Here is a 16,277-nt window from a genome sequence, read left to right as displayed (position 1 = left end):
AGGGGTTGTTGCTTCAACAGAGCATGAGCGTGGCCATGCTGCATCAACCCAAAGCCCCATCTAGACACAGGACTTCTCTCTAGCACCGACTACAGCATATATTAAAGAGGATTGTAAGAGGGAACATTCAGAGCTGTCCTTCCTCTGGCACAGACTCCCAGTTCCTGAGAGTCCCTGGGTTAGGAGCTTCACCAGACGAGTTTGCATCCAAACGGTCTTGTTTTAGGGCAGCCAGCAGTCTCTTGCAGTGGCCTGTCTGGCTCCTTGTTGAACCCAGCCGGGCTGCTGTGCCCCCCAGCACCCCGCGGCTCTGTCTGCGGGTGATTGCAGCCTGCAGAAAAAGGCTTTTTTTTTTGTTTGCACTGAACCTGGTGCTGGAGAATTTCATTTGATACCCACTAGTCCTCATGTGGGGAGAAGCAGAGAAGCTGTCGTTTTGTCCTGCCTTTGTAGATCTTCAGCAACCCCTCTCCAGGCTTTTTCCCAAAAAATATCAGCAAATCTGTCTGAGGGCCTGTTTGTTAAGGTTCTTTTTCCTCAGTGTGTTAGTGAGCACGCAGAAGCAGGAGTAGGGAGGTCCTATGGAGTAAAGTGGGTGGGTGATTAGGACGGTGGGGGTCCCGTGAAGGTACAGGCTGTGTCCACGACAGGCCAGCATGGGTGAATTCTGCGTGGCCTCGTGAGCATGGGGTGCCCGGCAGGGCACATGAGCATGCACGTGGGCAAGGAGCGCTCAGCTTTCTGTAGGAGCCTTTGCTGCTGCCGTAGGCACGGCCAAGTGTCAGCCACCGCCTGGCACCCGTCTGGCTACGGTGTTCGGGGTGGCTGGGCTTCCCAGTGCACGAGAGCCCGCGGAAGGCAGCCCACCCCACTAGGACATGATCTTCTACCGTGATGTGAAGCCTTGGTTCAAACTGGGGTGAGAAGCGAATGCTGGGCATGGCAAACAGGCAGTTTGGGTCCTCGGTGAATCTGGGAGGTGACGGGCTCGGGTTTCGGGCAGTGGTCTGGCATGGAGAGGCAGCCGATGGATTGCAGCACCAGGATGAACCTCCTGCTCTGAGCAACGAGCCAGGGGTTTAACACAACCCTCTGTGTGGCAGGAGCTCTTGTCACGTTGCCGTGGCTCGTTTGGCCAGAGGAGAAGCTTCCCTTTCCCCACAGGTGGCTGGACGGAGAAGCCTGCCGTGCCTAGGTCTAGCCAGTCTTGCGCTCAGCCTCAACTGCGGCACGGTTGGTTTGAGCTATGGTAGAGCCAGGGGGCTGTGGAAGGCAGCCAGGGCCACATCGGCACTGCAGGAGCACCAGACCCCGGCAGGGCTGGACATGTCTGGAGCTAGACGCGTCCATCCTCTGCCACGGTCTGCGGTGGTTTGGCTTAGGCAAAGCGCTAATATCTCAAGCTTTGTTCTTGCAGTGGGAAAGCAAGTCTGCTCTCAAAAAGAAATGTTAAGAAGACCGATTCAGGGAAAAGTGATGGTGCCAACTATGAGATGCCAGGATCTCCTGAAGACATGGAGAGAAACCAGAAGATCCTTCAGTGGATCATAGAAGGAGAGAAGGAGATCAGCAGGCATAAGAAAACGAACCATGGGTAAGGGCTGGCAGAGCAAGGGCTGTTGTATTGCATCCCCTGCACAAGGCTGTCCAGCAGTCTGCCTTGTTCCTGGAGACCTCGGGAAGATGAGAGTCCACCAGGCACAAGGGTTTAGAGCCTTTGGAGACTGAGGATTGCTCGGGAAGGGCTGTTTTTTCTGAAGGATGATTTGTGGCCACGGGGAGGGGGGGAGGTTGCAGCCCCAGGGGAATCTCACAAATTGCTGCTGTGTTTCCGAGGTGGATAACGCGGCACACAGTAGGCAGTGTTTTCCCTTTAAGCATTTGCTGTATATAAATGCCTGGTACGCCTGCAAGGTGCTGATAGAAACGTAGGACCTGCTGCACTGGAGCCATTGGTCCTGAGTAAGCAGTTTAGCACGGCTCAGGGTTGCCCAGCATTTTGGCTTGCTGGGAGCATCCTCTGGGATGGCCTCGCCTGCCTAGAGCAGAGCCAGGGACGCGACTGTCTCGGGAATCTCTCTGGAGCCAAGCAGATCTCCCGCGGGCACAGATCCTTAGTCGCAGTCTGGTCAGTCTCTGGCAAAAAGCGATGCTTGCGGGGTGTTGTCTAGGGTCTTGTCCCCGCTGGTGCAGCTGTGCTGGTGGCTGAGCGGTGAAACTGCTGGCGATTTCTTCTCTTGCTTGACGGTAGAGGCCAGGGCGGGTTAAGCTGCAGGCAGCTGGGGCCGAGTGCCAGAGCCACGGGCAGTGCCAGGCCACCGTGAAGTCGGGCAGCAGGTTCTGCCGCTGGAGATGGGGAAGGATGAGCACATCCCTGCAACATCCCCTTCCCTGGAGATGCCGACCAGCGGCTCACGGAGAGGCTCCCAGCCTGGGAACGTCAGCAGTAGGTGGGAGGGCATCTTCTGGGGGAACGTCACAAGTGGTGGAGCTGCCTTTTGCTGGTTTTATTTTTATGTATTGTGCACTTGATGAGAGCCCTTAAACAGATCCGTGGGCTTTGTGTCAGGGTTGGGTTGCTCACCCTGATGTCTCAGGACTTGCTGTCCTGAAATTTTCTCAGAGGTGGATGGTGCTCCCCTCTCCCTCGGAAGCCATGCTGGAAGGAGCTTCCCAGTGGTACCCATGTCCAGCTGCAGGAGCAGTAGGTCCACCTAGGAGTGACTGTGTGCCTGTCCAAAGTGGCTCGGTGGCCTGTGTAAAACCTTTGTATTTCTGTGTAGCTCTTCAGGTGCTAAGAAGCAGCTGTCCCATGATATGGTCCGCCCCCTCTCCATTGAGCGACCTGTTGCGGTGCATCCGTGGGTCAGCGCCCAGCTCCGAAACGTCGTCCAGCCTTCTCACCCCTTCATCCAAGATCCTACCATGCCGCCCAATCCAGCCCCCAACCCTCTCACCCAGCTGGAAGAAGCTCGCAGGAGGTTGGAGGAAGAGGAAAAAAGGGCTGGAAAACTCCCCCTTAAACAAAGGTATGGTGAGAGGGTCTGACTGTGCGTGGGAGGGAAGAGGGAGCTGCTCTGAAGGTGGGCAGCTGAGGGAGAGGTCCACTGCCCTCTGCTCTGGTCTCCAGCTCCCAGCACCAACCGGTTGGAGGCCAACGCAGAGAGATCAGAGAAGTCTGCCCCAGTCCCTCTAACGTGGTGGTGCAAATGCCAAAACCCACCTTGAGGGTTTGGGCTTGTGGTTTGTGGATGGAGAGGCTGGAAGTGCTCTTGGGAGGGTGGGGAAGGGGCTGCTGAGAGCTTGAGGAGGAGCTGGGCAGGGGGAGCCTGTCTAGAAGGGGCACGGTATGGGAGAGCTCTCTGCCCCGGTACTCGCTGACTCTCGGCTCTTTCGCTTGCACGAGAATTTCAAAGGTTGGTGCAGGAGCAGAATTCAGCAGGATGCAGCAAAATTAAGTGCAGAATAAGAATACGTATTTGCTCTTTGTCTACATCTGCTGCAGGCTTCCGGCAAAGGCTGCTCGTGGCATCTGGATGGGAGCGCTGCGCTGTAGTCCCGCTGCAGCAGCGACTCGCTGCACGGCCCCATCCGAGTCGCCGCATCTTTCTGTGGCTCAGCGCCTGTTGCGGAGCTAATTCTCCTGCTCCTGTGTTATCTTTCAGGGAAGATTATTTGCAAGGCACATGGATCTCTCAGATAAAAAGTGTTTTGAAAATGTTAGATAATTACTGTTAACAGCTAAAAGCACTTTGTCCATTAAAAACCTTTCACAGCTTTGTAGCTGTGTTCTGAAAACTTGAAACTTTGGCATCTGACTCTTAGAAACACAAGTGTAATTTAAAAAAGAAGCTCTTTGAATTGCCGAGCTCCAATTATTTTTGCTTGCAGTGACCATGTAGCAGACTTCTACATATTTATGTCAGAGCATTGATTGAAAGCCAGGTAATTAGAGGGCTCTCCCAAGTCAGGTTAAGCCAAGTTTATTTAATCTGCCCTTCGGTTGGTGTAATTGGATAGTGTTTATCAGTAGAGTCATTTATAGTAATATGAAATTCATGCATCTTCCCCAGAAATGTCTAAATGCAGATACACACTTTGGAAACACCGACCGGGGCTATATGTATATGCAATAATACTTTGGCATGTATTGTAAGCGTAGTTTTTGCAGGAACCCCATAGCATTGTGGTAAATGGAAGGCCGAGCCCAGAGAGTAGTGTTAAACCCAGTTGGCGGCCGGTCACAAGTGGTGTTCCCCAGGGCTCCGTCTTGAGGTCAGTCTTGTTTAATATCTTTGTCAATGATCTGGACGAGGGGATCGAGTGCGTCCTCAGTAAGTTTGCAGATGACACCAAGTTGGGCAGGAGTGTCGATCTGCTTGAGGGCAGGAAGGCTCTGCAGAGGGATCTGCACAGGCTGGATCGATGGGCTGAGGCAACTGTAAGAGGTTCAACGAGGCTGAGTGCTGGATCCTGCCCTTGGGTCACAACAACCCCAGGCAACGCTACAGGCTTGGGGCAGAGCGGCTGGAAAGCTGCCCGGTGGAAAAGGACCTGGGGGTGTTGGTCAACAGCCGGCTGAACATGAGCCAGCAGTGTGCCCAGGTGGCCAAGGGGGCCAACAGCATCCTGGCTTGTAGCAGAAATGGTGTGGCCAGCAGGACTAGGGAAGTGATCGTCCCCCTGTGCTTGGCACTGGTGAGGCTGCACCTCGAGTGCTGTGTTCAGTTTTGGGTCCCTCACTACAAGAAGGACATTGAGGTGCTGGAGCGTGTCCAGAGAAGGGCAACGAAGCTGGTGAAGGGTCTGGAGCACAAGTCTTCCGAGGAGCGGCTGAGGGAACTGGGGTTGTTTAGCCTGGAGAAGAGGGGGCTGAGGGGAGACCTGATGGCTCTCTACAGCTACCTGAAAGGAGGTTGTGGTGAGGTGGGTGTTGGTCTCTTCTCCTAAGCAGCAAGTGAGAGGACAGAGGAAACAGCCTCAAATTGCTCCAGGGGAGGTTTAGGTTGGGTATTAGGAATAATTTCTTCACTGAAGGGTGGTGAGACATTGGAACAGGCTGTCCAGAGAGGTGGTGGAGTCACCGTCCCTGGAGGTGTTCAAAAAGCGTGTAGACATGGCGCTTCGGGACATGGTCTAGTAGACATGGTGATGTTGGGTTGACGGTTGGACTTGATGATCCTAGAGGTCTTTTCCAACCTTAAAGATTCTAAATGCTGTGCAGAGCCATGGGAGGACAGGCTGAGCAGTCCCAGTGCTGGGCTGCTCTGCTTTCGCTGCCTCCCCATGAGTTCCAGCTTTTCTCCTGGTGATCGGGGATCCCCCCGACCTGCTCCATGCATGGAAAACCAAGGAGCCATGTTCACCAGGGGGAACGGCTCATGGAAAACAAATGTGCCATGGAGCAGGCAAGAATGGATGCAGTGGTCCCCGGGGAGCCAGGGGGTTCTGGATGGTGAAATCTCTCTGCTGGGTTTTGGCAGGATTGGGTGCTCCAGTTTTTTAGAGAGCTCCTGCTATGGTTAGCACAGGAGCCTGCCTGAAAATAGACCCCAAGTCTCTTCTGAGAGGGGCTGCCCAAAGCTGGCTGGGGAGCTAAGGAGAAACAGAGAGGGCAATTAATGTGAAAACACCGTTTCAGTCGGGAGCTCCAGAGAGCTCTGGGAAATTGGAGCCAGTGCCCAGGTTCATCGGCAGCCTTGGAGCAGCCGCAGGGCAGGGGAGGTGGAGGTGAGCCCGGAGGTGTCCTTCGGGCACCGGCTCGAGCTGGCTGCGGGAGGAGAATTTGTCCAGCCAGGCTGACCTTGCCGGCACGGTTACCCAGCTCACCAGCCGCTCTCCTCTGGCACAGCCCTCGCCAGCAGTGACCGTCCCCAGCTAACTGCCCGCTGCTCTGGCTGGGGGTGCCAGCAGCCCCGCTCCCGCCCCAGCACTGCCCCGCTAGAGATAAAGGAGGTGTCTGTACTGGGAATCATCAATATTCTTCCAGAAATCACACTTCTCTTGCAGAAAAAGCCTTTTTCTCCCTATTCTGCAGCATTTGGAGGGACACTGATCTCTGAGATGGCTGCTGCTAGGAAGCAGTGCAGGGTTAAGTGACCAGTACCGAATGACCTGCAGATCCAGCGTGCCCGGCATTTGTGTCCCAGTCACCGTCAGGTTTCTTGTGTGTACAGCCAGGTTTTGAGCCATTTTCTGTAGCTCAGTGTCACAGTTCACTTATATTCGCAACTGGATGAAGTAATTACTACCAGCTTTTCAGAGACAAGATTTTCGCAAGCAGAGAGAACGTTAGCATGAGCTTAGTTTGGAATTAACTGGGTTGAGCCAAGCCTGGAAGAGGAGCAGAGCTGGCTGCTGGAACACCTCCCAAGGTAACACTTGCTGGGTGCATTTTGGGCTTTCCAAAGCCCTCCAGCCCTAGGGAGCGAGCTGGGTGCCTCACCTCTGCGTCGCAGCGAGGTTGGATTTGTGCTCTAACCCAGACTTAGCTTCCCTATCACAGCACCGCTGGGTTACACGGCTGAAAAATCAGGAGGGGTAATGCAGTGCAGTCAGACGAGCGCTGCCGTTCCCTTGTGTGTGTGATAAATGCAGCCAAGGGAGCTGATCCCGGAAGGGGCAGGGTGGTGGTACCTGGCAGTGTTCCTGGGTCACACCGTCACCCAGGAGATGGGGGCAGGTGGAAGCTTTAATGAGGCAGAGCTCAGACGTGGTCTGGTGGCCTGTTCGGGTAAGCCGTGGTCTCGGGAGATCTCTTGGCAATGACGATAGCGGAGACAGTTGTGTTGTCTTGCTCTCCTGAGAGAAACTCTTGGAAAATCACATTTTCAGTGATTCCTTATTCATCAGCCCCCCGTCAGCCTGCTAGAGATGGATGGCTGTGGTTCAGGCTGCGTGTGTCCTGCTCCTGGCCGGCCAGTCCCCCTGTGCAGCCTTGTTCGGCCCCAGGAGCCGGGAGGCTCCGCAGCCACCCACCCCTGCTCAGATTTACGGCAAGAGCAGGGGACCCAAACCCATGGCGTTTGGGTTTAACTCTAGCTCTGTGAAACAGTGCAGAGTTTCTGCTTTCAGGCATCATTTTCAGGCACATCTCTGCTCTGGAAAGAGGTGAGCGCTGGAGCCGGGCTGAGCACTTCCAGACGCGGCCTTTCAGGGGTGAATTAGGCAAGCAGGAGGAGGAAGGCTCCCAGCCACCGGCTTGGTGCCCCTCTTGCTTCTACCATGGCTGAGCTTGGGGCAGGGGGGTCCTCTCCATCTCCCCAGGCTAAGGAGCACGGCAGCCCCGGGGGAAGTGGCTTTGCCGCCTGCGCAGGGCACGTAGCCGGGTCCCCGGGTCCCCGGGTGCCAGGTCCCCAGGCAGCTCTCTCTTAGTCACGACTTGTTTCTAGCAGGATTAAGAGAAGCTTAGGGACTTTGAGGTTTTCCAAACCCCTTCAATTAACTTCTGGCTCACAGAGTTCACAGAATTTGCCTGAATTTATGACCCATTTTTCCTTTAAATGCCTCTTTTCTTTTTTTTTTTTTTTCCCAAGGATGATTCAATTCCTTAATGTTTTTCTAGCTAAAGGGCATCCTGTGCTTTGATATGGCAATGGGAGAGGCTCCGAGAGCTCTGCTGGCACCAGGAGAGGACCCTCGCCTCTCAGGATGCTGCATCTTCTCCAAAGGTCTCCCAGGCGGAGCAGGCACCAGGAGGGTTGTTCAGTTGAACTTTAGACCTCTCATGCCTTTAGAAAGAGGTGAAAGGATTGTGTCTGGTCTCGGTTTGCAATGCCCATGTTTACGTGGGCATGCCATTAAAAAGGTGCTCTGCCCGCGAGCCAACGTTTAAAGGTTAGGGTCGGAGTCATTTCCAAAACTGTGATTACCTCATGTGCTTGGCAAATTCTGTTTTTTATAGCAACTTTCCAGTCATGTAAATACAAAATCATCTTTTTTATCCAGCATGCTTTTTAAATAATTTTTTTAAGCTGCCAAATTTGTTTTATGTGACTTTGAAAGAGAAGACTGCCTCTGGCTTAGACCACACATGCCAAGTTACCAATTTGTGTAGGCTGCTGCAATGTTTGTGCAGCATTTACGGCACCCCAGATGAAAGGCTCTACAGAAGGGCAAAGTACCCTGATTTTTATTATTGCTACTTTTGTCTGCTTCTGAAAATGGGGTTAGGACTGGGTTGACGCTTTCGGTCTAGTGATGGCACCACGTAGCAGAACCCCAGTGTGTGGGCTGGAAGGGAGACCAGACCGACATCCGGAGAGTCAGGAAAACACAGGAGATTTAAAATTCACTGAGGTTTTGGGGATGGCGGCTGCCTTGCCACCCTGCGCGGAGGGGACGGGCAGCAAAGCCTCCGGGGCACGTCCCGCTGGGAGCTGCATCCCCTCCGACCTCCATCTACGCTGGGAGAGGTGCCCAGGGGAGGCGCGGGGAGCAGGATCGGTCCTGTCTGTGCAGCCCTGCAGATGTAGGTCAGCAGAAAGCCGTGCTGAGCTCTTTTGGCCACGGTGGCAATAATCCAGAGCGGTCTGAGCAGCGTTTGTGTTAGCGTCCTCACGCGCGCATCCCAAGCTCGGCGTGCACAAGTCGATGGTGACCTGGGTCTGCTGCCGTGGGTTTGGGGTGCTGTGCCTTGCCCGGAGCTTACCGACGACTCCCCGAGCTGGCGGTGCTGCGGGAAGGGCCATCTCCTCTCAAAGCCCAGGGACAAGTTTCTTCAGCACAAAGGGGCTGAGCTAGGACCTGCCCCCTCCTTGTAGCTGCCGTCGGGCCCCATCCAGCCTTTCCAAGCGCCGTTCGCCCCTTCACCGGCCCCGGCGTGCAGCTGCGTGCCACGAGAGCTGGTGGTTGGAGCAAAGGATGCTCCTGAGGGCCCTGGGTGTTAATTCAGCATCTCCGTCCGGGCTCTGCAGATACGGGCTGTCCTGCCTGCCCACGCTGGCAGGTGGGCTGATACTCAGCAGGTCGCTTGTGTTTTTGCACGGCAGGTTGAAGCCCCAGAAGAGACCAGGCAGCGGCGCGTCCCAGCCATGCGAGAACATCGTGGTCGCTTACTACTTCTGCGGAGAGCCGATCCCTTACCGTACGCTCGTCAAAGGGCGCGTGGTGACGCTGGGACAGTTCAAGGAGCTGCTGACCAAGAAAGGGAACTACAGGTAAGGGCTGCTCCCCGCGTGCAGTATGGTGCCAGCAGACTGTCAGTGACCCCTGGTAGGTGCCGCTGCCAGGATGCCGCGGTGTTGCCCCCTCCAAGGTAAAGGAGCGTGGTGGAGGCAGGTCAGGGGGGCTCCTGGAGCCTTCCAGGAGGGCTCCCGCAGGTGATGGGGATGTGGCAGCACAGCCAAGGCGCTTTGGCTGTTGAAGAGGCAGGTTACAGGGATGAGGGAGATTGGGTTTTGTAGCAGAAACGTCCTGCATCGTGGTTTGCACCTTCAACAAAGCTGCTGAGCTGCCCTGCGGGGTCCCGGGCTGGTGAGGAGCAGCACCAGGCGGTGCTCAGGGATGCTCTGGGGAGCCCTCTGATTTCCAGAGCTGTTTCAGCTCCCCCCAGAGTTTCCTCCGCTGGGGAGAGGGAGGTTGGGTCCTGCCAGAGCCCCAGAGCTGCCAGGCATGGAGTGTGTGTGTGTCTCTCCAAGTTCCCCCTTCCAAGTAGGAGCTGCCATGGGAAAGCCTGCCTAGAAACGCTCCACCAACATGGGTGCCTCAGCCACTGCTTTTGGGAGATCTCTGAGTGGGCTTGGATTCAGGGCTGGAGCTCCTGAGCGTGCCAGCACAGATCCTGACCGCTCTTTTTTTGCTCACTGGGTGAGGGCAGGGGCAGAAGCGTGGCCCCGGGTACCTCCACGGCTGGGGGAGCTGCTCCCCATCTGCCCTGAGCTCAGGGCCATGGAAGAGCTGTACTCAGGTTTGGGAACCGTGGTGCCCCCATGACCATTCACCTGCTTTTTTTTCCCCCCTCTCTGCCCCCACGTTTCTGATTTTTCAGGTATTACTTTAAGAAAGTGAGTGACGAGTTCGACTGTGGTGTAGTCTTCGAGGAGGTGCGGGAGGATGACACCATCCTGCCCATCTTCGAAGAGAAGATCATCGGGAAGGTGGAAAAGATCGACTAAGCTCCAGGGCTGCCGAGGCATGAGGACAGGACTGTGAAAGACTCTGGGACCGGAGGAGAGGGCCTGGGGCGAACGCTGGCGGTGCCACCGCCTCGGGCGAGCCCAGGGCACGGGGCGGCAGCCTGCTCCGGCGCGGAGCCTGGGCAAGCTCCGGGTTGCCGGTGGACGCCGTTTCACCCCATGAACCTGCCAGTGGGAGCCTGGGCTCCCTCTCCATACCGAATATGAGTGTAATGTAGCATTGTACAGTGCATTAGAAAGTGTAATATGACCTTGTTTACTAAAGCTGCATATTTTTGATATATTGTAATAAAAGGAAAATATTTCCAATGTCACAGTGCTCTTATGTAAATGTAAAACATACAGGTACTGCAGAACTCGCCCAAAGTGTACAGCCATCCGTCAGACTCCGTCTGCTCCTCGCTCTCACGGCACGCTGCCCCAGCCCCCCCGGCGTGGATGGCTTCGGAGCACCGCCGGGGCAGAGCTGCTGTGTCCCCCTCCCTCCCGGCGTGGAGGGGGCGGCCCTGCTCCGAAGGGGCCGTGGTCCCAGCTCACCACCGAGGATCATTGAGCCATTTGGAAAGAGTCGGTCTCTCGTCTCCCTGGCAGTCTCAGCTGCTGGACATGGTAGGATGGTTTTTGGTTTTTTTTTTTCCCTCCTGAGCTTTCTTGCGACCGAGTAAGTCCCCGAGGGATAGAAGGGTCGGCACCAGCTCTCGGGGCTGGGGGCTTCCCCCGGTGCGAGAAGTGCCTCGGAGCCGGGGCAGCAGGCTGGGTGCTGGCATCCCACGGCCAATGCGCTCATCCCGCCCCGTGTGCCCCCCACCCCTGGAGAAGGAGTCGCCTCCCAGGAGGGTGCTGCAGCTCTGCAGAGGGCCGGCACCCCCCTGGCCTGGCGCTGACGTGCCCAAGCTCCCGGTGCTGAGCTCCAGCTTTGGTCAGGGGACTGTGTTTAGGAGAAGCTTAGGAGGGGAAGGAACTGATGAGACACTAAATCTGAGGACAAAAAAACCCCGTCTTTTTATGGCTTCTGTGTGTGAGGGCACTGCAGCCCGCTGCCGAGAGCAAGGGGGGTTGTTGGTGCCAGTTAGTGGGGCTCACGTAGGGCCAGGTCGCCCGTGGGCAGCCGGCGCCCTGGGAAGCCTCCTGGGCTTACTTGGCCGCAAGAAAGCTGGGGGCCGCGCCGATGCCCCCCCCCCACCCTGCCCTCAGCCCTGCCAGTCTGGGCCATGCCCCACTCCGGCACGGCCGCGGCTCTGCGCCGGCTCCTTCGGAGACCAACCCTCACCCGCCCGCAGACACCAGGGTGGCCCCCGAAGCCAGGGGGCTTCCACGTCAGCGCTCGCCCTGCCCGGCGCTGCTCTCGGTCGCGGCGGCGCGCTGGAGCTGCCGGGGACCCTGTGGCACCGCGCCAGGATGCAACTCAGCCTGTTGTATATGTCACCGAGTGCCTTTAAAACACGGTTCTGTGACTTGCCTATACACTACGTGAAGTCCAGCAAAATCTGCAATCGTTTTCAGCCCAGGAACAGCGTTACGAGCGTTTTTCCTCCCTGTTTTTTTAAGTTCTGATGGTGTTGTATCTGGTGAGGTTGTTAACATGCCCGGGATTTCCGTCTCCCCCTTTTTTTCTCAGGGGGTCCCCTGTAAATATGTACAGCGGCCGCGCGGCCCCAGCAACGTCTCCTCTGCGTTCTCATGTGCTGACTTGTACAATGATCTTTTCAAAGGTACTTGGATAAAATGAAATAAAATCCCACGTCCCACCGCCTGCTGCTTTCTTCCTTCCCTGCGGAGCAGACGCCCGGGCTCCCGGCTGGGGCGGCCGGAGGATGGGGCAGGTCGGGTGAAGGGCCCTGCTCTGGCACGTGGCGGGGCTGGGGTGGCCACGGGCTCCCTCGAGGGCTAGCCAGCCCCGGGGGGATCGCCCAGGGTTTGGGCGCAGCAGGCCCATGGGGAGGGCATGGTGTCGGGGGGGGGGGGTTTGGGGGATGCTGAGGGGTCCCAGAGGCTGCGAGCCAGGCTTAAGGGGAGCGTTTAGAGCCCCGCGTTGGGCTCTTCTTGCCTTCCCCGGCTGTGGCGGCAGCTCCTGGGGCTGGTACACGATTGTGGAGCCCAGGCCTGGGAGCCAGGAAGGGGACGGGACCGGTACTGGGTGGTCCCCTGTCACCCGCGCCCCGGCAGCCCAGCACACGGGCCAGCGGGGAGAGCGCCGGGCTGCCCCCGGGCCGTGTCCTCTGCGGCCTCGGCTGCCCCGTGTCACCGCAGGGCTGCCAGGACAAGCAGCACGGACAGGGCTGCGCTGGCTCAGCACCCCTGGGGAGGCACTGGGCCCCTGGCAGCACCCCCCCTCCATGGGCAGGGCAGACCCCCCCAGGTTCAGCTGCCCGTCACAGTGGCTGCCAGCCCTGCCGTGTCCCCGAGACACGTGGGTGCGCCCCAAGACGTGCTGCTCGCGGGGCCGCAGACACAGACCAGAGCCCGCGTTGTTTCCAGGTTGTTTATAGCAGGCACCCGAGCGGGACCGGGCTCACAGCTCATCCCGGGGTTCAGCCGTCCCCGGCGGACTCGGCTCCTCCCTGCCCGTGCTGTTCCCCGGGGTCTCTGGCACCTGGGGAAGGCAGCGGTGAGGCACGGATGGACACACACCCGCTGCCTATCCCCGTCCCCATCCCACAGGATCTGTCCCCCCGCCCAACAGAGGCTGGGGACTGCCCTGGGGTGGGTGGGGGGGTCCCCAGCCCTGGGGTGGGGGGGACCTCACTCACCGCAGGTGGCTCCTCAGGCAGTGTCCCCCCGTTTTCCAGGAATTTGGAGAAGGTCTCCACGTCTCGGGCACTCTTGTACTCAACCATCTGGAGCCATAGGATGGAAGGGAGACGAGGGGTGACCTTGTGCCCCAGGTGCTGGCAGAGCCAGGGTGCCCCCCCCAGGTCCCCCCACCTACCTTCCTGTCTGGCCCCGCGGGGAAGTAGTGCAGGGTGGGGAAGCCATTGATGGTGATGTTCTCCAGCTCGTTGACCGTGGCGTCCAACTCGGCGATGACGATGTTCTCGTGGTCCTTGTAGCGCTCGCCCAGCTCCTCCCAGGCAGCCGCCATCGCCTGGCAGTGGGAGCACCACGGTGCATCTGCAGGATGGGTGCAGTGCCAGGGGGCGAGCCAGGGGACCGGGGCTCTGCCAGGATCAGGGTGCAGCGTCCCCTGGCCGAGGGGTCGGGGATGGGGATGGGGGCTGTTGCAGCAGGGGGCTGAGCCCCAGGGCAGAGGTTGTGGAGGGCCACAGGCGGCCCCAGCACTTACAGAACTTGACAAAGACGTTCTTGGTCTCATCGAACGCCACCTGCTCGAAGGTCTTCCCCACCAGGACTTTAACAGGTCGTGTGTCCCAGTCCTCGGGGGGCTCCGCGCTCAGCAGGTGGGGCTGTGGGGACACCGAGGATGAGCTGTGTCAGGGCCCCATGGGGCACAGGCGCTTGGGGGGCAAAGGGCCCTCAGCCTGCAGCCAGGGGTGCTCCTTTAGAGCACCCCTTCCCTTCTGCTGCCATCCCAGTTCTGTGTATCTCCACACTGAAGTTCTCCTGCCTCCTTTTTCCGTAACAAACACACACCCCCCCAAAATCCTCAGGCCTGGCAGCACAAGCATCAGCGAGCAGGTGGCTGGTGTTCACCACACAACTGCCATCATTAGGCTTCAGAGTTAACAGCCCACCACTCACCACAGGGAAGCATCCCTGGTGCTGGTTGACATGGTGCCACATCCCTCACCTTCACTTTGCCATCCAGCACTGCCTGGACGAAAGCACGTATGGCCGTGTCCGAGAAGACATCCTGGTCCATCCGGTACTTGCGGTTGTTCTCCATCTTGACTAGGCGCAGGGTGGGGGCATCATCGGGTGTCAGGCCGAAGAAGGGCAGGACATCGGCACCATACCCAGCCACGTCCACCACCACGAAGAGCACCTGGGTGGAAGATGGGTGACACTGAGGCTGGGGTGCCCTGCAGCCACACCCACCCCCCCCCACCCCCCCCACCCCCCCCCGCCATGTTCCCACCATGGGACCTCCTCACCTTGCCCCGGAAGGTGCCGGCAGCTGCCCGGAAGCCATCCTGCAGCGCCATATGTGCCGATGATGACTTGTTGAGGAAGAGCAGCATGTGGTGGGGGATCTTGGCACCAAAGATCTGGTCAGACGTCTGGGGGGGAGGAGGACGGTGAGGGCCAGTGGGTCATGGCCCTCACAGGGATGGAGATGTGGCTGGGGCCGGGCCGTACCTCGTTGGTGAACTCCATCACCAGCTCCAGGCTGTGGATGCGGAGCAGCTGGGTGAGCTCGACCACATCCAGCCCCCGCTCTGGGTCCACAGGGAAGTCCGTCCGTCCCTCGTCCAACTGCCGGGGGGGGGGTGAAGGTTGGCGGGGGGGATGTCAAGGTGGCCCCACCACCACCACTCCCCACCACCCCCTCACCTTCTTGAAGAGGCAGACGGTGTCGGCCGACAACCCGTACACCTCGAAGAGCTCAGCTGCCTCAGCCACGCCGAATGGCATGTCCACCACCTCGCCAGCCACATCGTAAAACGCCTGGGCTGCCTCGCTCCCCAGGTCCTGCGTGGCCACCCCGTGAGCGGCCATGGCCATGGCCACGGCCCTGATCCGGCCCCCACCTGCCCCAGCCCACCTTGAAGAAGCCAACGACCACCAAGTCCTGAGAGCCAACGAAGGCGGCGGCGGTGTCGGCGTCCTGCAGCAGCGTGGCGCTGGGGCCAGCCCGGCGCTGCATCCAGCGCACGATGCCCTCGGTGTCCATACGTCCTGCCACGAGGAGCAGGGCCCTGCCATCACCCTGGCCACCCCTCACTGGGCTGCCACCCTCCTCCCGTCCCATCAGCCCTGGCCACCCGCCTGCCATCACCAGGCTGCCGCAGCTCTGCCATCGGCTCCGGTCACCCACGCACCATCACGCTGTGGCACTACCTGCTGTCACCTGCCCGCCATCACCACACTGCCACCCGCTCACCACCCGGACACTGCCAGCCCTCTCGGTCACCCCCTGCCACCCACCCCTGCACCCCAACCTGCCCCAGCACCCGTCCTGGCGTCACCCTTGGCGGGTGCCGTGGCCCTACCGGTGTAGGCGAGGGGGTGGGTGCGGTTGCCATTACGGAAGAACTTGAGCGTGGGGTAGGAGGTGATGCCGAACTCGTTCGCCAGGGCTGTCTGAGCCGTGGCGTCCACCTTGCCCAGCCGCACTGGGCTGGACTCGTTCCTCAGCGCGGCGGCTGCCCGGGCGAAGGCAGGGGCCAGCCGCTGGCAGTGCCCACACCACGGCGCATCTGCAGGCAGGGGACAGTGTCGGCAGCGAGGACAGCACACACACACACACACACACCCCGCCCGCCCAACTTTTCCATGTTCCCAGTCCCCAGGGTGGACTCGGCGGGTGGCCGGGGCACGTAACGGCTGCGTGAGCCTGGTGGGCTCCAGCTCGTGCCCCTGCCCATCTCCCCCCCCACAATGGCCTGTGTCCCACCCCCCTCACCTTGTGTCCGTGCCCCATGTCCCTGCTGTGTCCCATGTCCCTGCTACACGTTCCCTGCCGCACACCTCTGCCCTGTGTCCCTGTCCCACGTCCCCATTCCATGCCCCAAGCCCCTGCCCCTCTGACCCACAGCCTTGCCCCTGCCTGTACCCCTGCCCACACACCCCTCACCACCCTGTGCCCCATTCTTGCGCTCATGCCCCTGCCTGTGCCCCTGCCCACACCCCCTGCCCACACCCATCCCCACATATGCCCCTGCCCGCACCCCTGCCCGCAGCGGGGGCACTCACAGAACTCCACCAGCAGCAGCCGGTGCTCGCTCAGGGCACGGGCAAAGTTGTGCTCGTGGAGCACCAGGACACCGTCCTCCTCCCCAAGCTCATCCGAGACCACTTCGTCCTCCTCCTCCTCCGCCACCACCTCCCCATCCTCCTCCTCACCCCCCAGTGCTGGGCCCAGCCAGGCCAGCGACAGCACCAGCACCCAGACCAGCCGGGCGCTGCAGCCCCGCATGGTGCCGCAGCCAAAGCCGGTGCCTGGTGCAGGGGCGGGGGGGGGAGGACCCAGATAAGGGCCGCAGGGCGGGTGGTGCCGGTCCCCTGGGGCTCGTGGCCCTC

General features: G+C 59.3%; 2 protein-coding genes across 3 annotated transcripts in view; one reads left to right on the top strand and one right to left on the bottom strand.

Moving 5' to 3' along the window:
• The window catches only part of AXIN1 (axin 1), a 79,724-nt gene extending 69,274 nt beyond the window's left edge, over positions 1-10,450 (top strand). For both annotated transcript variants that reach the window (XM_054842784.1, XM_054842783.1), the window contains exons 7-10: positions 1,418-1,594; positions 2,784-3,029; positions 8,991-9,158; positions 9,989-10,450. In XM_054842784.1, the coding sequence (XP_054698759.1) occupies positions 1,418-1,594; positions 2,784-3,029; positions 8,991-9,158; positions 9,989-10,115 (718 nt within the window). In that variant the 3' untranslated portion in view covers positions 10,116-10,450. The remainder of the gene's footprint in view (positions 1-1,417; positions 1,595-2,783; positions 3,030-8,990; positions 9,159-9,988) is intronic.
• Positions 10,451-12,604: 2,154 nt separating this feature from the next.
• Positions 12,605-16,273, bottom strand: PDIA2 (protein disulfide isomerase family A member 2). Its single transcript, XM_054842785.1, has 11 exons — positions 15,951-16,273; positions 15,248-15,454; positions 14,800-14,933; positions 14,589-14,726; positions 14,394-14,510; positions 14,189-14,314; positions 13,885-14,079; positions 13,420-13,540; positions 13,066-13,247; positions 12,887-12,973; positions 12,605-12,729 (listed from the first exon to the last, which is right to left on the bottom strand). The coding sequence occupies exons 1-11, from the start codon at positions 16,171-16,173 to the stop codon at positions 12,649-12,651; spliced, it is 1,611 nt and encodes a 536-aa protein (XP_054698760.1). The 5' UTR covers positions 16,174-16,273; the 3' UTR covers positions 12,605-12,648.
• Between the last annotated feature and the right edge of the window lie 4 nt (positions 16,274-16,277).

This window comes from Grus americana, chromosome 15 (assembly GCF_028858705.1).
Source record: "Grus americana isolate bGruAme1 chromosome 15, bGruAme1.mat, whole genome shotgun sequence".
NCBI lineage: Eukaryota > Metazoa > Chordata > Aves > Gruiformes > Gruidae > Grus > Grus americana.
This window is presented reverse-complemented; position numbering and strand designations above follow the sequence as displayed.

Coding starts and splice junctions, on each gene's coding strand:
- PDIA2 (XM_054842785.1), bottom strand. CDS start 16,173: ATGCGGGGCTGCAGCGCCCGGCTGGTCTGGGTGCTGGTGCTGTCGCTG. Junction 15,455..15,950: donor GCTGCTGCTGGTGGAGTTCT/GTGAGTGCCCCC, acceptor CCCTGCCTGCAG/ATGCGCCGTGGTGTGGGCAC. Junction 12,730..12,886: donor TGCCTGAGGAGCCACCTGCG/GTGAGTGAGGTC, acceptor TGCCTTCCCCAG/GTGCCAGAGACCCCGGGGAA.